Source organism: Schistocerca cancellata, chromosome 11 (genome assembly GCF_023864275.1).
Source record: "Schistocerca cancellata isolate TAMUIC-IGC-003103 chromosome 11, iqSchCanc2.1, whole genome shotgun sequence".
Taxonomy (NCBI): Eukaryota; Metazoa; Arthropoda; class Insecta; order Orthoptera; family Acrididae; genus Schistocerca; species Schistocerca cancellata.
The window spans coordinates 125977556-125999708 of record NC_064636.1 but is presented as its reverse complement, the minus strand read 5'-3'; the positions used below and the strand labels follow the sequence as shown (position 1 = coordinate 125999708).

The window sequence follows — 22153 nt, the reverse complement described above, 5'->3', positions numbered from 1 at the left end:
CCCATGGAGACGATCGTGGAGATGCTGGATGTAGTCCTGTGGAACGGCTTGCCATGCCATTTCCACCTGGCGCCTCAGTTGGACCAGCGTTCGTGCTGGACGTGCAGACCGCGTGAGACGACGCTTCATCCAGTCCCAAACATGCTCAATGGGGGACAGATCCGGAGATCTTGCTGGCCAGGGTAGTTGACTTACACCTTCTAGAGCACGTTGGGTGGCACGGGATACATGCGGACGTGCATTGTCCTGTTGGAACAGCAAGTTCCCTTGCCGGTCTACGAGTGGTAGAACGATGGGTTCGATGACGGTTTGGATGTACCGTGCACTATTCAGTGTCCCCTCGACGATCACCAGTGGTGTACGGCCAGTGTAGGAGATCGCTCCCCACACCATGATGCCGGGTGTTGGCCCTGTGTGCCTTGGTCGTATGCAGTCCTGATTGTGGCGCTCACCTGCACGGCGCCAAACACGCATACGACCATCATTGGCACCAAGGCAGAAGCGACTCTCATCGCTGAAGACGACACGTCTCCATTCGTCCCTCCATTCACGCCTGTCGCGACGCCACTGGAGGCGGGCTGCACGATGTTTGGGCGTGAGCGGAAGACGGCCTAACGGTGTGCGGGACAGTAGCCCAGCTTCATGGAGACGGTTGCGAATGGTCCTCGCCGATACCCCAGGAGCAACAGTGTCCCTAATTTGCTGGGAAGTGGCGGTGCGGTCCCCTACGGCACTGCGTAGGATCCTACGGTCTTGGCGTGCGTCCGTGCGTCGCTGCGGTCCGGTCCCAGGTCGACGGGCACGTGCACCTTCCGCCGACCACTGGCGACAACATCGATGTACTGTGGAGACCTCACGCCCCACGTGTTGAGCAATTCGGCGGTACGTCCACCCGGCCTCCCGCATGCCCACTATACGCCCTCGCTCAAAGTCCGTCAACTGCACATACGGTTCACGTCAACGCTGTCGCGGCATGCTACCAGTGTTAAAGACTGCGATGGAGCTCCGTATGCCACGGCAAACTGGCTGACACTGACGGCGGCGGTGCACAAATGCTGCGCAGCTAGCGCCATTCGACGGCCAACACCGCGGTTCCTGGTGTGTCCGCTGTGCCGTGCGTGTGATCATTGCTTGTACAGCCCTCTCGCAGCGTCCGGAGAAAGTATGGTGGGTTCTTTTTTCAATTTCCAGGAGTGTATATGGTTGCTAAATACCTAAGTGCCTATACAATTCAAGTTAATCTTATTAACCTTTAATTTGTGTCTCAGAAATCTTTAAATTTTTTTGTCAGTAAAACCTGGTAACAAACAGATATAATGTGCATACAGCAGAGACGTCTTTCATTATTCAGGACTGAGACCAGAAATTATGAATAAACCGTAGAGAATTAAAAAAAATAGACACAACAGTATAATGTTCACTGACGAAAGAAAGACACTGAAGCAATCTCTTCTCTGTTGACCACACAGGGGCAGAAACGAAAGTAAGAGAAGAATTGTGAAAACATCACCGAGTTTTTGAGCATCGAGGAACAGGGTGTGTAGTCTCCAGACGGACTTGCATTTAGACCAAAACCTCTTTCCAACCCTGATTCCTTGGCGACAAAGTTGTTTTGGCATGGAATACGACGACCACGGTCAGGTACAGCTCTCTGTGCTCGACAAGGAGCAGCCTCAACGACAACATTTAATGAGAAAGCACAGTCTGTTGTGTGTGGATATACGTACAAAGAGACACAACCATAGATATACATGCCAAAGAGATTATATAAACGTTGTCCGTGTGGTTGCAAATGTGTGAAAGAAAAAGCCAACACACAATGCACAAAAGTTCCGTATGTGTGGGTATGCAGTGATTCTGTATACGTATTCACCCCAGAAGTGCCGTGGTGTAAGCTGGTGTGAGTCAGCAGCTTAAATACCCAAACGCCACCTTTATTAAGCCTTTAGCGAGAGGCAGAAGAGGGAGCCTTTTTCGTCCAGGCAACCCCTTTCCATGGTCTAGACTTGGCACACGGTTCAGCTCCAGAAACAGGTGTTCCTCCTGCGGCAGTGCGACTCTGCGGCCAATCACTGGCACTGAGGACAGTTGACAGTGAAAATGGACAGCGACAGGTCATACGTAAAGCACACCAGTGGCGAGACGCAATCAATACCTTCACCGCGCGATAACAACGGCGAAGTCACTGATGACAGTGCCACTAAAGCAGAGTTATTAAACAGGTTTTCCGAAACTAATTCACCAAAGAAGACGAAAAAAATATTTCGGAATTCCGATAAAGAACGACTGCCTAGATTAGAAACATAGAAGTAGACATCCATGGTGTAGCAAAGCAGGTTAAATCACTTAATAAAGGCAAGACCTCCGGTCCAGACTGTGTCCCACTGAGGTTCCCTTCCGCCTATGCTGATGCTGTAGCTCCATATTTAGGAATTATATACAACCGACTGTTCACAGAAAGTTCCGTACCTAAATTCTGGAAAATTGCTCATGTCACACCATTACCCAAAAATGGAAGTAGAAATAATCCGCTGAATTCCAGACCCACATCAATAACGTCGATTTGCAGTAGGGGAACACATACTGTGTTCGAACATTATGAATTACCTCGAAGAAAACGATTTATTGACACATAGACATCACGGATGCAAAACACATCGTTGTTGTGAAACACAACTGCCTCTTTACACTCATGAAGTAATGAGTGCTCTCGACAGGGGATGTCAAACTGATTCCATATTTTTAGATTTCCAGAAGACTTTCGACACCGTTCCTCACATGCGTCTCTAACCAAACTGCATGAATATGGAAAATCGCCTCAGTTGCGCGACTGGCTTCTTGATTTCCTCTCAGTAAAATCACAGTGCGTAGTAATAGACGGAAGGTCATCGAGTAAAACAGAAGCAATATCCTGCGTTCCCCAAGGAAGTGTTATGGGCCATCTGTTGTTGCCGAGCGGGGTATCCGCGCCATCTAGGGCGTCTTGTCACACTCCGTGTGACTCCCACCGTCGGAGGTTCTGATCCTCCATCGGGAATGGGTCTGTGTGTCACCCTTAGCGTAAGCTAGTTTATGTTAGATTAAATAGCGTGTAAACTTAGGGACGGATGACCTCAGAAGTTTGGTCCCATAAGACCTTACCACAAATTTCCAAATTTTTCCCTCAGTTGTTCCTGAACAACATTAACGACATAGGAGACAATCTCAGTAGCCCTCTCAGATTGTTTGCAAATGATGCTGTTATTTACCGTCTTGTTAAGTCATCAGATGACCAAAACGAACATCAAAATGATTTAGATAAGATATCTGTATGGTGCGAAAAGTGGTAATTGAAGCTGAATAAAGAAAAGAGTGAAGTTATTCACATGAGTGCTAGAAGAAATCCAAAGAAATTTTGATTACGCGATAAGTCACACTTAATCTTAAGGCTGTAAATCCAACTAAATACTTGGGGATTACAGTTACAAATAACCTAAATTGGAACGATCACATAGATAATTTTTTGCTTAGAGCAAACCAGAGATTGCAGTTCATTGGCAGAACGCTTAAAAGCTGCAACAGCTTTACTAAAGGGACTGCTTACACCAGGCTTGTCCGTCCTATTCTGGGGTATTGCTGTGTGGTGTGGGATCCCCATCGGGAGGGACTGATGGACGATATAATAGTACTGCGCTCGTTTTTCATTCATAATTGACTCTTGTCTTCCAAAGCTGAAAACAATGTATTTGCCTAAGGTGAAAGACATAATGGCAATACACTGGCGTATGTTTACGATTATTTGGTTTATTAAGGAAAGGCAAGCCTACGTTTCTAGCATTTGTAGACTTAGTGAAAGCTTCTGACAATGTTGACTGGAATACTCTCTTTCAAATTCTGGAGGCGACAGGGGTCAAACACAGCGAGTGAATGGCTATTTACAATTTGTACAGAAGTCAGATGACAGTTATAACAGCCGAGGGGCATGAAAGGAAAACAGTGGTTGAGAAAGGAGTGAGACATGGTTGTAGCCCATCCCCAACGTCATTCAGTCTATGTACTGAGCAAGCAGTAAAAAAAAAACAAAAGAAAAGTTCAGACTAGGAATTTAAATCTGAAGGAGAAATAAAAGCTTTGAGGTTTGCCAATGACATTGGAATTCCCTCAGAGAGAGCATAGGACCTGGAAGAGCAGTCGAATGGAACGGACTGTGTCTTCAAAGGAGGATAAAACATGAACTTAAACAAAAGCGAAACGATGATAATGGGAAGTAGTCGAATTAAATCAGGTGAGGCTGAGGGAATTAGATTAGCAAACGAGGCACTGAAAGTAGTAGATGACTTTTGCTATTTGGGGAGCAAATTAACTGATGATGGTGGAAGTAGAGAGGATGTAAAATGTAGACTGTCAATGACAAGGATAGCGTTTCAAAATAAGAGAAATTTGTTAACATCGAGTATAGTTTTAAATGTCAGGAAGTCGTTTCTGAATAAATTTTTATGGAGTGTAGCTGTGTATGGATGTGAAACATGGACGATAAATAGTGTATACAAGAAGAGAATAGAGTCTTTCGAAATGTGGTGTTACAGAAGGATGCTGAAGATTAAATGGGTATACCACGTAACTAATCTGGAAGTACTGAATAGAACTGGGGAGAAGAGAAATTTGTGGCACAAATTGATTAGAAGAAGGGATCTGTTGGTCTACCTTTTTTTGAGGAATCAAGTTATCACCAGTTCAGTATTGGAGAGCAGCGTGGAGGGAGACCAAGATATGAATACATTAAGTAGATAGCCGTAGGTACTTTGAGATGAAGGAGCTTACATAGGATAGAGCAGCATCAAACCAGTCTCTGAACTGAAGACCACAACAGCAACAACAACAACATGTTTACGATAGAAATCAGGAAGGAAAGCTATTCATACAGGGTGACAATTCGAGATTGAAATTTTCACACTGCAGCAAAGTGTGCGCTGATATGAAACTTCCTGGCATATTAAAAGGGTGTGCCGGACCGAGACAAGAACTAAAGAACTTTGCCTTTTGCGGGCAAGTGCTCTACCATCTGAGCTACCCAAGCAGGACTCACGTCCTCTCCTCTGGGCTTCAGTTCTACCAGTACCTCGTCCCCTACCTTCCAAACTTCACATAAGCTCTTCTGCGAATCTTGCAAGGCTAGCACTCCAAAAAAGAAAGGATATTGCGGTGACATAGCTTAGGCACAGCCTGAGGGAATGTTTGCAGACTGAAATTTTCACCCTGCAGCGGAGTGTACGCTGATATGAAACTTCCTGGGAGGAATGCTAGTTAAGTTTGGAAGGTAGGAGACGAGGTACTGGCAGAACTGAAGCCCAGAGGGCGGGACGTGAGTCGTGGTTGGGTAGCCCAGTCGACAGAGCAGTTGCCCGCGAAAGGCAAAGTTCCTGAGTTCGAATCTCGATCCGGCACACAGTTTTAATCTGCCAGGAAGTTTGAGGGTGACAATTATTGACCTACATGAAATGAAATCGTCACAGCGTCTGGACGGTTTGCTTTATGACGTTCAAATTGCACCATTGGCTGCGGGGGATGTTGGGAATTAGTTTGCGTATGCACGTGCGCCTTGTTGTTGTCGGCTATGTGCACCACAAAACGTCACGGTACAGCGTACCTGAACATATACCACTTGTGAAGGCCTACTACACGAGCAATAACAGCCCAAATGCGGCTCAAAGGAAGTGGTGCGACCGAGATCAAGATGAAGAAAACCGGTCCGTGTGTGCTAAAAATCAAGAATATGATTCGCAAGTTTGGGAGAACGGGTAGCTTTCTTGCTGACAGTGTTCGCAATGTCGGTGGACCGAAACGGATGGAAACGCCTAACAATATCAAGACGACAAGCGCTGTGTTTCAAAGCAGCCCCAGGAAATCTATCAGACGAGCTGCACAACAGCTGGGAATCAACTGGGAGGCACTGTGACGTATAGTTGTTGAAGATATGCATCTTTTCCCATACAAAGTTCAAACTCCTCAGCCATTAAGCCAGAGGGCCATGGATCAGCAGTTTTGTTTCGCCTACACTCTTGTCTCCAGACTTGACGAACAGGACTTTTATGTGAAGATGGTTTCGTTTCGCGGTTAAGCCCACATCCACTTGGATGTGTTCGTCAATGAGCGAAATTGGCGCATTTGGTAGACTGCGCATTCGGTGATCGAGAAGTCTCTTCACCCTCAACGGAGCACTGTGTGGTGTGCAGTCTCCAGACACGGAATAATCAGTGCAATATTCTTTTGGTGACTACCGAACGGTACGTAAAGGTTTTGGAAGATGATATCATCACGATTATCCAAAGTTACCCTCGTTTCGATAAGATGTGATTCATGGAAGATATTTCTCGACGAAGCAGGGAAGTGTTTGATGTCCTGGAGGAGCATTTTGGAGACCGCATTCTGGCTCTGGTGTACCCAGGAGGCACAGGCATGGGCCTCGATTGGCCTCCATGTTCTCCAGGTCTGTATGCATCGACTTCTTTCGGTGGGGCTATATTAAGGTCAAGGTGTACAGCAATAGCCCAGAGAATATTGCTGAGCTAAAAACAGAGATTCATAGGGTCATCGCCAGCATCAATTTTCCGACACTTCAGCGGGTCACGCAGAATTTCGCTATTCATCTGCGCCACCTCATCACCAATAACGGCAGGTACATAGAAGATGTCATAACCGTAATCCGAATATATGTAGTGACGTTTACATTTTGAATAAATTGTAACACGCCGAACTTTGTAACTAATTAACGTTTTACTTCTTCTTCATATACAGTCAGCCATAAAAATGTATGCTCACTATAAGGAACGAAAACTATGATTTATGTGTTTATTTTACATTTAATAATTCATCACATATGTTGTACAACCTTCAGCGTAGCATAGGGTTACTTTAAGTGTTAAAATGTTTACAGTCGGCGGCTACACACATAGCAGCGGTCATCACAAGTCTCTAAGCACTATGGTACTTAACATCTGATGGCATTACTCCCTTAGACTTAGAACTACTTAAACCTATCTAACCTAAGGACATTCCACACATCCATACCGGAGGCAGGATTCGAACCTGCGACTGTAGCATCAGCTCGATTCCGGACTGAAGCGCCTAGAACCGCTCGGCCACAGCTTCCGGCTCGTCGCAACTATGTCAGTCACTGTTTCAGTGGAGATCGCTGCACATGTCGCTGTAATCTCCTGGCGAAGTTCCTTCAGTGTGCGAAGTTCCTCCAGTTCCCCACGAGTAAAAGTCCGTAGGTGTTAGATCTGGAGACCGTGGAGGGAACTCAATGGGTCTTCTTCATCCAGTCCAATGCCCCAGCCGCGGGACACGATGGTAATTAGAATGCCCATCGAACACCCCACGTTGTGGTCGGCCACTTTTATTTGGATGGATTCGTTAGTAAGTGAAATTGGCACAGTTGGAGGCTGAGAGTCAGTATTTGACGATCGAGATGTCACTTCACCCTCAATGGGAGACTGTGTGGTGTGCAATGTCCAATCATGGATTATCCAAATTCACCCTGGAGGAGCACTTTTGGGACCATTCTGGTTCTGATGCACACAGAGGACACTAGCATGGGCCTATATTGTATTCACTTTCAGATAAAACAGCTATGCAATGCATACATGCTCTATTCTCCTGTATTACTACATGTAACATGTCTCCCCCTTCCTAAGTACCTGTTCGTTGAATAGATTAAAGATAATTGTTTATAGTACACCACCCTGCCGGACTCATTTGTGAACATCTGTAGAACCTGTGTAGAGTGCACTCCAATGAAAGTCTTCTCTTTTATTATACAGCTTCCACATAACATATCACTCTATATGCATATTCCTACTCTCTCCTGTACCTCAAACTTTATTTGGCCATTTTACAGCATGAAACGTTTCCTGTATACCTACCAAAGCTATGTACAGGGTTATTACAAATGATTGAAACGACTTCACAGCTCTACAATAACTTTATTATTTTAGATATTTTCAAAATGCTTTGCACACACATACAAATACTCAAAAAGTTTTTTTAGGCATTCACAAATGTTCGATATGTGCCCCTTTAGTGATTCGGCAGACATCAAGCCGATAATCAAGTTCCTCCCACACTCGGCACAGCATGTCCCCATTAATGAGTTCGAAAGCATCGTTGATGCGAGCTCGCAGTTCTGGCACGTTTCTTGGTAGAGGAGGTTTAAACACTGTATCTTTCACATAACCCCACAGAAAGAAATCACATAGGTTTAAGTCGGGAGAGCGTGGAGGCCATGACACGAATTGCTGATCATGATCTCCACCACGACCGATCCATCGGTTTTCCAGTATCCTGTTTAAGAAATGCTGAACATCATGATGGAAGTGCGGTGGAGCACCATCCTGTTGAAAGATGAAGTCAGCGCTGTCGGTCTCCAGTTGTGGCATGAGCCAATTTTTCGCGGGCTACGCGTGAAACTTGCCCGCATGCGTTCAACCATTCCTTCGCTCACTGCAGGCCGACCCGTTGATTTCCCCTTACAGAGGCATACAGAAGCTTTAAACTGCGCATACCATCGCCGAATGGAGTTAGCAATTGGTGGATCTTTGTTGAACTTCGTCCTGAAGTGTTGTTGCACTGTTATGACTGACTGATGTGAGTGCATTTCAAGCACGACATACGCTTTCTCGGCTCCTGTCGCCATTTTGTCTCACTGCGCTCTCGAACGCTCTGAAGGCAGAAACCTGAAGTGCGGCTTCAGCCGAACAAAACTTTATGAGTTTTTCTACGTATCTATAGTGTGTCGTGACCATATGTCAATGAATGGAGCTACAGTGAATTTATGAAATCGCTTCAATCATTTGTAATAGCCCTGTATTTACTATTTCAAATTAAGTTTAATGATATTACTCCTTCTTGGATTCTTCGTTTTTTTCCGAATCCAAACTGACTTTCTGATAATCATGTGTCAACTGTTCGAAGCCAGTGGAAGCTTTTATTTGATAAGGCATTCACAACTAAGCTAAGACTTCGGTAATTTTCGTATTTTAAGACATTCCTCCTTTAAGGATAAATATCGTATAATATTTCTCTAGAATCTGAGGGCAAATTCCCCTGTTTCTATATGTTACGCTAGGGAGTAATTAACAGATTTCTAATTTCAATTCTTCCACTTTCGACAAATTCAGCTCGAATGTTGTCTTTCCCAGGGCTTTCTTGTTTCTCGGATTTTCAGAGCTAGCTGATAGGAAATAAGTGCAATAAATGATAGTAATTGAAAATGTCATTTAAAGGATCAACCTGATCATCTAACGTAGCAACTGGAACTGTGACTATTTTCAGCGCTAATAACAGCTTGTAATGAAGAACTTACACCAACAAAGGTCAGTTATAAGTACCATCTGCAACAATTTGGTAGGGTGTTATCAATTATCAAATGATGGAAAAAATGTGTGTTGAAATATAGCATATTCTCTATGACTGGCTCTGACATATCCCCCTACAGTAATGGCTCCCAATCTTTCTGAGAGCATTATCCCAGAGTGCTAACAGACACTAGCTAGAGCTCCACCTCCCCCACCCCACCACCCTACCCTCCCAAACACACACACTAAGTCATCATCTTTAGCAATTAACTAAACTCCACTAAGAAGAATATTTCCTTTGAAAATTTTTATTTTGAAAGTGATGAAAGATAAATGATACTTAGCTTTTGTAGACGTTTTATTAAACCTCAGACTAATGTGTCAATTATACAATTGGTACTTCTGATTTGTAATGATGTAGCCTTTCTCATTGCGTCTAAGACTACTCAAAAATGGAAGTTCACTAACTGTCTGCAGTGAAGTTACGCACTTGTTACAAAACTTGTTTCCTCTACACCACCTCTATCTCTATTGACACTTGTGTCACCCTCACCCTGCACCTTTACTTAAAATCAATCAAGTGAAAATTCGTGCACTCTACTTACTGTTTCTGAATCACTTGATTGTTGGACTCCTTACTTCTGCAGTGTCAGAAATCGAACGATTTTAACTTGCCAACGCTTTGTGTCTGACTAGTTGCCAGAAATAATAATAAAAATAAAGTACTGTACACATCTTACACTACAATAGTAGCCATTACATAGTAAGTGTTGAGTTTAAGTTTAATATTTTTTCATTTATTATTATGAAGTGAGTGATGACGAAATTTCTGGTCATTTGCTAGAAATTTTTATGAGATATTGAAGCATATGTGATCTATAAATCTCGATTTCTCCATCATGGTACAAAGTGAAAACTATTGTGTGCAGCAGGAGGATTATGTGTGGAAGATGAAGTTCATACATTCGTTTGACAAGCTGTAGCATGCACCATATTGTGTCATTCATTACTTCTATTATTTGAAATTAAAAATTGATTAATGTTAACTTATGTAATAACTATTACATTGTTGTGAAATAGTAATGATAAACATGATCTTTTAGAAATAATTTAGTATTGTGAGCGAAACACAGTTGGACACAGTTGTTTGTACCCCATACAAAATTTAATTTTATCCACTGGGGGAGGGGGGGGGGGAGGGGGCCGTTATGCCACTACCCTACAAAATATTGGGTGTTGTCATGTTGGAATATGTGAGAAGTTGCCATCAAGCTATGCCCGCCACCTCTATATCATGTTTCTAGAAAATCATTCCAGACTGTGACAGCAGTTAGTGGATCCCCTGTATCAGTTCCTGGAGAGAAACATGCTGGGCTAGCGGTTAAGGGCAGAGGGATAAAGATTTCAGACATAAAATATCATTGTTTTCTTAAATAAGAGCAGATATTGGGACTGTGTGTTGAATAAAATAATCTCTTAGTTGTGTGCTAGATCTCCATTTTGATACTTTGAGCAAGTAATTGTACAAAGAGACAAATGATAGGAGGCCTGTATTCCTCCTGTGGCATTTTTTACAAGCAAATAGGGAAGTTTTAAGAGGAGATGTAATATATTTTCAAAAGTATTATTTCCTTCATCTACACACTTTAATCTATGTTGTGTGTGCATTTTATACTGATGGCAGCTTTATAAATGCCTTTAAATTGATAAAATGATTAACTCTGCACTGACAGCCACTCCCACCTTTCCCTTGGGAAACTGTGTTCCAGAATCCCTCAGAGTGGGACGAGTTCAGGAGGCTGAGAAGGCCACGGCCGTGGATCTGGGTGCTCTGCTGGACGCCGGGGACGGCGCTGTGGTGACTCTGCTGGCCGGGGACACGCGGCTTGTGGCTCACAGGGCTGTCTTGGCCGCCAGGAGTCCCGTATTTGCGGACATGTTCCGTCGCGTCACTGTAGAGGGCAGCAGCAGCCAGCTCGTACTCTCGGACACAGAGGGTCCTGTGCTGCGCCAGGTGCTGGCATACCTCTACACCCTGCAGGTGCCCCAGCTGCCCAACATGGCCCAAAAGCTGCTGGTCGCCGCCGACGTATACGGCCTGTCGGTACTGAAAGCGCACTGTGAGCAACAGGTGGCCGCCCAGCTGTCTGTCGAGACTGCGGCAGCTGCAGGTGTTATCGCGATTAGGCATTCCGCCAACAGGCTGAAGCAGGCCGCCGTCGCCTTCATAAAGGCCCACTTGCTCCATGTGATGGCGACGCAGGGCTGGGCTGAGGCTGTAGTCAACGACCCACAAACTGTTGTGGAGTTGACTCACCTGATTGCAGAGACACCGACAGACACCAGGTAAGCGTGAGACAAGCTGCTCAACTATGTTACACAGCTCTAAGTGTGTGTACTGACAAGCCTTCAATGTCCACCACAAAGTTTAATTAGATGTGCATGTCCAGTAAAATACACTACTACTGATATCCATTTTCTTGTATACACTATGTGATCAAATGTATCCAGACACCTGGCTGAATATGACTTAGAAATTCAATGAAGCCCTCCATCGGTAATGCTGGAATTCAGTGTGGTGCTGATTCACCCTTAGCCTTGACCTCAGCTTCCACTCTCGCAGCCACAAGTTCAATCAGGTGCTGGATGATTTGTTGGGGAATGGCAGCTCATTCTACAAGGAGTGTTGCACTGAAGAGAGGTATCGATGTTGGTCGGTGAGACCTGGCACGAAGCTGGCGTTCCAATATATCCCAGATGTGTTCTGTAGCGTTCAGGTCAGGACCCTGTGTGAGCCAGTCCTTCACAAAGACGTTACTGTCATACAACCACTCGGCCACAGCCCATGCATTATGAACAGGTGCTCTTTCATGTTGAAAGATGTAATCGCCATCCCCGAACGGCTCTTGAACAGTTGGAAACAAGAAGGCGCTTAAAACATGAATGTAGGACTGTGCTGTGATAGTTCCACGCAAAACAACAAGGGGTGCAAGCACCTTCCATGACAAATACGGCCATATCATAAAACCACCGCCTCCGAATTTTACTGTTGCCACTACACATGCTGGCAGAGAGCGTTCACAGGGCATTCGCCATACCCACACCTTGCCATCCGATTGGCACATTGTGTACCATGATTAGTCACACCACACAACGTTTTTCCACTGTTCAATCGTCCAATGCTTACGTTTCTTACACAAGGCGAGGCGTCATTTGACATTTACCACTGCGATGTGTGGCTTAAGAGCAGCCGCTCGACCATGAAATCCTGGTTTTGTCACCTCCCGTCTAAATGTCATTGCACTTGTAGTGGATACCGATGCAGTTTCGATGTCCCGTGTGATGTTCTGGATAGATGTGTGCCTATTACAGATTACGACCCTCTTCAACTGTCGGCAGTCTCTGTCATTCGACAGACGAGGTCGGCCTGTACGCTTTTGTGCTGTATGTGTCCCTTCACGTTTCCACTTCGCTATCACATCGGACCTACGCATGTTTAGGAATGTGGAAATCTCGCGTACAGACGTATGACAAGTGAGACATCAATCACCTGACCACATTCGAAGTCCGTCAGTTCCGTGAAGCTCCCCGTTCTGCTGTCTCACGGTGTGTAATGTGCCCTGAGGGCGCCAATATGGAGTACCTGGCAATAGTTATCAGCACAATGCACCTAATATGAAAAACGAATGTTTCTGGGGGTGTCCAGATACCTTTGGTCACATAATGTATGTCATACAAATACCGGCGTTGTCTGCATTAGATTGTCACACACTAGCTGAATAGCTTGTCTAAATGCTCTGAAGGAACACGCATGCTCGAAGTAAGCAAACATAAAGACATTGTACTTCGCAACTAAGCAGGTTGAATGCCACAAACAAGTGCCGATGTCGAACATTTCAAATATGGTATCTCGTAAACGACTCGTACTTGGATCCTGCAACAAACACCACTGACATTCTGATCTACGCTACTCTTCGTTTGTTAATGTCAATAGGAGTTGGTCTATTTTGAAAAGTCTATCTTGTCACAACAAATACACTTACTAGGTATTAGTACAATCTATGGATTGGCTAACAATACGAGCTCCAGACTACAAATCCACTGTATGCAAACAGCAGATGAATAGCACTTCCAATACCTGCAATACTTCTGGAGGAAGCATTAGGTGATTTACCCTATATATTGGCAAAATAATAAAACTTCATCCATACTGGCACTCTAACCTGGAACCTGGAAGTTGTTAAGGCCACTGCTCGCATAAAGTGGGAAATCCAGGTTCGGGTCCCAGTCTGGCACAAATCTTCTAATGTCACCAGTAAATTGTAGAGTGAGAATCTCATCATAAACTGCAAACACATTTCTTATGCTAAATACAGCTGTGAACTGCAGCAGTGTCTGTTCCTTCAGACATGCATCCTTGTCTGAAGGACATGCCATAGGAGGTTTTTAAACACAGGCACTGTAAGTAGTATTCATATGCCCAGGCAGAGGTCGTGGCAACAATAAGTAAGTTTCTACCTGTGTGACAGTAACAGTGATTGTTCTACAGCAAGACATGGAAACTCACGGTGATATGTGGGGTTTAAGGTCGGTCATTGAAGCATCCTCGCATAGACGAAGTTGTTCGGCGATCATACTTGCACATTGGAAAATTCAGATTCCAGTCCAGGTCTGAGATCAAGATTTTGACATCACCAGCAAACTGTACAGTTGGAGTCTCATTGTATTCACGATTGTGAATACGTTTCTTGTACTTCACGCAGCTGTAGCTCAAGCAGTACTTGTTTCTTCTAACATGCATGGATGTCTGAAGGCCATTGCACAGTAGAGCCATAAACACATACACTGGAAATAGAAATAGCACTTTCTGAAGGCTCACAATGCTTTCATTGAATTCTAATAACATTTTCATCAAATCTTTTGTTGGCAGATAAGTTAGCAAGAAGAGAATCATGCAATAGCCAAGATTTCCATAGCTACGTGGATTATTTAGGTCTTATTTGCAGTCAACATTTCTATTGAATTGCATGTGTACAACAAGCTGTTATTTACGTTAGTTCCTGAAATGTTTGAATAAAAAGGAAAATTGGCTGTGGCCACTGCAGGTTCCGTTCTAGTGATGGACACAATGATGGACTGCTCAGATCACAGACAGACACCACAGTGACATGTGCTGTTGGCAGCTAGGGAAATCCCGCTCTGTTCTCTGTGCTGTACATGCTACCCTAAACCTCTTCCTTCAAAGTACCCTCTGTTCTCGTTTGTTGTCTCCCCTGCTTCTGGGAATGAGATACCTGTAAATGGCGTTATACTGTGTAAAGTGAAGGTGAAGAAGCGGAGCAAGTCTGTCGCCTCTTACCAGGACCAGGGAAACATCTACACTATGTGGTGAAAAGTATCCGGACTCCCCATAAAACATACGTTTTTCATATTAGGTGCATTGCGCTACCACCTACTGCCAGGTACTCCATATCAGTGACCTCAGTAGTCATTAGACATCGTGAGAGAGCACAATGGGGCGCTTCGCGGAACTCATGGACTTCGAACGTGGTCAGGTGATTGGGTGTCACTTGTGTCATACATGTGTACGCGAGATTTCCATACTCCTACACATCCCTAGGTCACTGTCTCCTATGTGATAGTGAAGTGGGAACGTGTAGGGACACGTACAGCACAGATGCATACAGGCCAACCTCGTCTGTTGACCGACAGAGACCGAAAACAGTTGAAGAGGGTGTTAATGTGTGATAGGCAGACATCTATCCAGACCATGACACAGGAATTCCAAACTGCATCACGATCCACTGCAAGTACTATGGCAGTTAGGCGGGAGGTGACAGAACTTGGATTGCATGGTCGTGTGGCTGCTAATAGGCTACACATCATGCCAGTAAATGCAAACAATGTCTCGCTTGGTTTAAGGAGAGTAAACATTGTACGACTGAACCGTGGAAAAACGTTGTGTGGAGTGACGAATCACGGTACACAATGTTGCCATCCGATGGCAGTGAGTGTGTGTGGCGAATGCTTAGTGAACGTCATCTGCCAGTGTGTGTAGTGCCAACAGTAAACTTCGGAGGCAGCTATGATGAAGGGCAATTCGTGGGTGGTGATTGCATCTTTCAACCCAATCAAACACCTGTTCTGAATGCACGGCTTGGGGCGGAGTGGTTACACCTCAGTAACTTCCCTGTAATGGACTGGCCTGCACAGAGTGCTGACCTGAATCCTACAGAACTTCTTGTGATGTTTTGGAAAACCAACATCGTGCCAGGCCTTGCCGACTGACAAAGATACCTCTCCTCAGTGCACCACTCCATGAAGTATGGGCTGGCATTCCCCAAGAAACCTTCCAGCACCTGATTCAACGTATGTCTGCGAGAGTAGGAGCTGTAATCAAGGCTAATGGTCGGCCGACACCATATTGTATTCTAGCATTACCCACAGAGGGCGCCACGAACTTGTAATTGAATTTCAGCCAGGTGTTTGGATACTTTTGATCACATGGTGTATCTTAGAATGCTGCAGCACAGTTCAAGGTGTGCAGCAACGTATTTTAAATTCCCTATTCGTGACGTTTCCATTCTGTAAAACCTGAAATCTTCGTTGTAGTGGAGTAGTCAGCCACATTAGTCGCTACACCCATATCAGTACAACACTTTTGCGTGTTGTGTATCTCCCTTTTACTTTCTAGATATATATGTGGGATTCGCTGACCATTTCTGTAACAAAATTCATTAACTCTAACGAACTATTCGAGGGGAATTAGAAAAAAAGTTTTTGAAGTTTACTAAGCTCTAAGGAAAATGTCATTCTCAATCGGAGCATATATGGAAAATTTCTCTTAAAGAAGGTGATATAAAAACATAATTCTTGAACACCACATGACCACCTCACAAGAAAGGCGACCGGGTTTCACAACAGCTCTGCCGCTTCAGGCAGTTCCACACAATGCTCTGTCTTCCTTCACATTTCCTTCCCGCTTCTAGTCTGTTCTTTCCCATGACATTGCCATACTTCAGTGCACTCCCTTGTGCAACACACAAAGGAAGGCCCTTTTTTGTATGAAAACTCCGTACTTGGCTCTTAGAGGAGGGTCTGTCAAATATCTACTGACCATTCTTTGCTTAATTTTCCTTGTGGCTTTTGTAAATATTAGTCTTGCAGTGTTTTCTTCTGGTAGAACTTAGTGTTTTCCTTTTCTGACCTGTTCCAGTTATTGGTCCATCCCCAACCACGCCAAAATGAGAGAGATCTTTAGATCCTTCTATTCTTTTTTATGAACATATCACATTATAAATACTCACTATAATGCTAGTCACTAGTAATTACCATAAATTACTTTTATTTTTAGATATATCTGAATTTTTGTGCACCACTTACTGAGCTGCTTCAAAAACTGGAATTCATATCCTTCACATAATAATCCTTACACTCAATGATTCGTTTCTCATTTATTTTTATTGCTACAGAAGTGTATTCCATAATTACAAACGAAAATCAATGTTTGAATGAAAACGCTTATCGCCATAGCCATGTTTTCAAGATGCCTATTATTTACACATTAACCTTAAGGGGAGCCGGAGGTGGTCAAATCCAAAAAAATGACGATTTTTTTTTGCTACCGAAAATTAATTGGAACATTCCTCTTTAATGTAAACTTTGAATTATTGTTCTACTCGCCCTAGAAGTGGAGTTATTACCATTTTCCCCCACGCCTGCAGAGGAAATGGGCGGCCGCTGAATGCATCTAACACCCTCTCGTGACTTCCTGGGGAACTGCTTGGGATTTTCTCGGCCTGTTACGCATACAGCGGCTTATGTTACGCTTACAGCGAGTGTGCAAGGGTTGGCTACATTGTTTTCTGTGACAAATGAAGCGCTAAGAGCACGGAACATCGTCTCTTTGCTGTTTACCATTTCGAATTAGTTCAGTGTTGCTCCTGTTGTTGGTAGTATTATACTTCTTGTGTAAAGCGTTGTTCTGGTTATGATGCCACGTTTTAGTAACCGTGTATATAAGAAGAGGAAGAACGTAGGGAAAAGAAAATTAACACTAATACCAAGTTGCGATACTACAATTACTGAAACAGTGTGTTCTGCTAAGCAACACATGGCCGGCCATAGCCCTGTGACATCTTCTAGCAAGAAGCTGACTGGTGTAAGTGACAGATTTCGTGAATATGTTAGTGACAGTGATGATATTAACGAAGTACTGAATATTGGATTATTATCTTCTGTGCTGAAAGAAAGTGTTCTGTGCAAAATGTGTTCAAGTGTAGGAGTGGGACTAGAGATGACAAAGCACTTTGGTTTAGCTTGTGAGATGAAGATAATCTGTGTATGTTGCAAGTATCAAGTGACTTTCTACAATTCACATGCGAGTCTCTTTGGTGAAAATGGACGATCTGGAGTGTCTGATGTGAACGTTCAACTTGTGTGTGGTCTTCGATCCATTGGAAAAGGGTCTGCTGCTGGTAAACTGTTTTGTGGTATTATGAACTTGCCATCGCCTCCACGCAAATTTGGGTACTACTGTGAACTGGTAGGATCCTCTGTTGAAGAAGTGGCTTTGAAAACCATGAAGGAAGCAGTGGAGGAATCTGTAGAAATGAACGGTGGGTCTAGGGATTTGGTATAGGCATTAGATGGTTCCTGGCAAAAGAGGGGTCATAAATCCCTGAATGGGGTTGTAACTGCTACTTGTGGTGCTGGTGCAAAAGTGATAGATGTTGCAATATTATCAAAACATTGTAGGTGCAAAAATAAAATCAAAGGAGAGCACAGTGGAACCTGTGAGGCAAATTTCAGTGGATCAAGTGGAGCAATGGAAGTGGATGGAGTGAAACAAATTTTTGAACGTTCAGTTCCCAGATACAACGTTAGATACAAATACTACCTTGGGGATGGTGACTCCGAATGTTTCAAGACTATAGAGGAACTGAAACCATATGGAAATGAATTTGTAGTTGAAAAGTTGGAATGCATTGGGCATGTGCTTAAGCGTATGGATGCTCGAAGGCTCAAACAAACTTTCGGTTCAAGTAAGTTCAGTGATGGAAAGACAATAGGAGGGAGAGACAGGCTTACTGATGAGGTGATTGAACGTCTACAGAGATACTATGGGTATGCTATAAGGCAAAATACTAGTAATGTTAGTGACATGCGAAAAGCAGTGTGGGCATTGTTCCTTCATACTGCCTCTTCCAATGAATACCCTCAACACAGCCTGTGCCCAAAAGATTCCTGGTGCAAATATAATGCTAAAAAGGACTATGATCACAAACATGGTTTGACAGCAGCTGTGATAAATGCAATAAAACCAATTTTTAATGACGTAGCACAGCCAGAATTGTTACACAAATGTCTACATGGAAAGACGCAGAATCCTAATGAGAGCGTAAACAATTTGATTAGGAAAGTGATTCCTAAAAGGGTGTTTGTAAGCATAAAAACACTGCACTTTGGCATTTGTGATGCAATACCAACCAACAACCAAGGGAACAGTGTGAAGTGTGAAGTTCTGAAGGCATTAGGATTTACAGCTGGGTTGAACACTGTATGAGCACTAAGAAATATTGACAGAGACAGGATAAGAGGTGCAGAAAGAAGAGAAAGGCATATGAAGTAGGATGGAACAACAGGCCTCAAAAGAAGACAGAAGAGGAAGCTTTAAGAGGATGAAGAAGAAGACCCTGATAATCCATTCTATAGTGCAGGAATGTATTGAGAAACTTTGATAGCCATTTCCCACAAATTAGAATTTTTCGAATATAAGGAACATTTTCTCAAAATCCACACAAGCTAGAGGGATGAAATTTTTATACAGCACTCTTAGTGGTCAAACATACATTGTAACACAGCCATTTGGCAATATGTGCAGTAGTTTCATTTCAGTTTAATTATAAAGCAATTATTTGTAAAAAAAATTTGGTTCATTCATAAAAAATAATTGGAAGGAAACTAGAAAAGATACTCCAAAATCCCTCTGTCATAACTGCGATACTAAACCACTCTATATGCAAAAAAAATCAAATTTTTATATTTGGTAGTTTATTCATAAATGTTCCTCAAACTTAGTGATTTTAATATGGGCAGCATAGGCACCTCCGGCTCCCATTAAATATGTAATTCTATCCGAATTATTTACAAATAAAGTTGGGAAATCCACTTCTTAACTTAAATAGCGTGCATGTCACAAGACCTAACCAGTAACTTCTTCATTGCCTCAAGCTATGTACACTACTGCATTGTACCTATTCATCTGCTTACCATGACATCCAGTTCACACACGAGTATCCATCCACATTAGGTGCATGTACATGAAGCCTCTCTTCTTATGTGAATCGTAAATTCATCACCCAGTTTCTTTGTGAGAAATCACAAACGTTAACCAACACACACACACACAACTACAAGTGCCAAAAGTAGAAACTGCCACATCTTCAGTAACACAGTTATCATTTGATACACCTATCTCCAAACAGTTACTGCCATTGAACACCGCTGCTACATGTAGCATTGTTTGCAGAACTCTGGAAATGCTTGTCTTTTTCCATGACAACACTTGCTTCATAAGCACCACTTGTAAATTGCACGTCGTCCAAACACCAGCCACAACTTTTTCACTCGTTATCACACTATATACAAATTTCCATCAACTGGCATATGTAGCATAGTTCCTTTGTCTGTGCATTGCACTTATATTTAAATTATTATGCACTAATATAAAACACACACACACACACACACACACACACACACACACATACACACAAACACACACACACACACTCACTCACACACACACACACACACAAACACTTCAGTGACTACCTTGCAGTCTCCAGATATTTGCCTGTATCTTCTTCTAACTTGAAGAAGGCACAATGGACTTTCTCTACTTTCTATGTGAAAGCATTATTTCATGAATTTTTACTGAGATATATTTGGTGCATTGCCTTATGTAACCTATTTCTCATGGTTTTCAATCATATTCAATCATTCTTGTATCCATGACATATACTAATACAGTCTGATAAATATCATTACACTGAACCCAGTAACAAAACCAAATTCTTGATTTCAGTGAGAAATAACCTGTAATCAGCCCTTAGGCGTGTGTATATATATATATATATATATATATATAATCTGTCTGCTTATTTTGCTGATCATACTCATAGAGTCGTTCAGCCGCCCAGTCAGGTACTATTCAACATTCACCTGTTTTGTGTGAGTGCTCATTGGCCAGTCTTAATCAAATAAATCTATTGGCCGAAGTTTCAATTCTGTGATAAAGGTTTTAATGGAGGTTAAATTTTTAGTGCAGTAGCTTCGTAATATGACAAATACTGTGCTCCATTTTTCTCTGAATTTCCTTCCCCAGTCATTTCAGAAGTATCTGTCATCATATTTACTGTATGTTCCCCCTACCGCCCAGTCTGTAGCATATGACCTACAAACACCATCTGAAGGACATAGTAGCAAATGAAGTAAATTTAAACGTTTAGCCAATCTAATTTCTGAGTGATTGTAACTTGGTATGTTTAACCGGTAGTATGAGGAACTCATAAGAGGCAGTGTGTAAACTGACTGTCTCACTAGGTAAGTCATTTATCTTAGTGGATTAGTGGACCGATTGTTGCCTTTGGCTGTATTGGTCCCACTATCTGTGGATAGATAGCTGCCCAGTGGCCTCTGTCTTACTACATGTATCGGAACACTCTACCTCTGCACTGTGGGCCAGCCACTGGACACAGCAGGACCAACCCCCAATATACAGCCACACAGTGAGCACAGCGGCTGTGGCCGGACCCTCAACACAGCTGTGCAGACCACAGGTCCCCACTCAACCCCCGTCTGTGGCATGTGTGAGTTCTGTCAAAACATACATTTAAACAAATTAGAGGAGGGTGGCGTTAACGAAGTATTATGGCGAAAAAATCGAATTTTAGTTTCTAAAAAGCAGAGATGGCAATGGTTAACATTAAACTTATTGTTTTAATCGATGTCAACATCTTTCTTTGTATTATGTACATTCAGTGTGGTAGTATGGGGATTGTTTCCTAAGCTAAAATTCTTTTCCAAAGTTTCTGTGTATATTAATCTAGTGGATGGAGTTTCCAGTTTCATTGTTGGTTATATATCTCCCAAATTAATCTTGGAGGGAATGGATGTGGAAGTAGATTTCTGGTGTATTGCTATATGAGTATCACACATGAACATAAATTTATGGACTTTATCAGCTGCGAAAGAGAAAGGTAGAGTCTGCAGAAAATGAAGCATTTAAGACTGGAAAGATAACCTCCACGTAAGACTATGAACATCGCTTGATGTAGAGATGATGTTTAAATATACATTGCATCAAAAAGAACTGAAGTACTCGGAAGGGCTGACGAAACGAAATGATACTTCACATGTTGAGACAGTATGTGACATTACATCAGTCATTGAAAAATCGAGTCAAATATACACAGAACTTAGTGGTATGAACTCATTTATAGTTTGGCATTGCAACCACACTTACCTGGACAGATGCGTTGGTTCTGTTGGGAAGTAAATCTTAAAGTCATTATACTCTCTCTTGAGGCAAAATGGCCCATAACCATTGCAATTCGTCCTTGATATCACGGTTACTACGACTGCAATGGATTGACACCCGACATGATCCTACTTGTTAGATCTGGATGTCTTTCGGGACATGGGGGTATTTCAGCGTCATGCAGACAATTCATGGAGATACATCCCATGTGTGGGTGAACATTTTCCTGTTGACTGTTGATGTCTCAACACTGTTGCAAGAGAGGCAGCAAATA

General features: G+C 43.1%; 1 protein-coding gene across 1 annotated transcript in view; it reads left to right on the top strand.

The window, feature by feature from the left end:
* The window catches only part of LOC126108701 (serine/threonine-protein phosphatase 6 regulatory ankyrin repeat subunit A-like), a 127836-nt gene that overhangs the window by 69781 nt on the left and 35902 nt on the right, over window positions 1–22153 (top strand). Inside the window, exon 4 of the mRNA XM_049914018.1 lies at window positions 11105–11681. Within this exon, the coding sequence (XP_049769975.1) occupies window positions 11105–11681 (577 nt within the window). The remainder of the gene's footprint in view (window positions 1–11104; window positions 11682–22153) is intronic.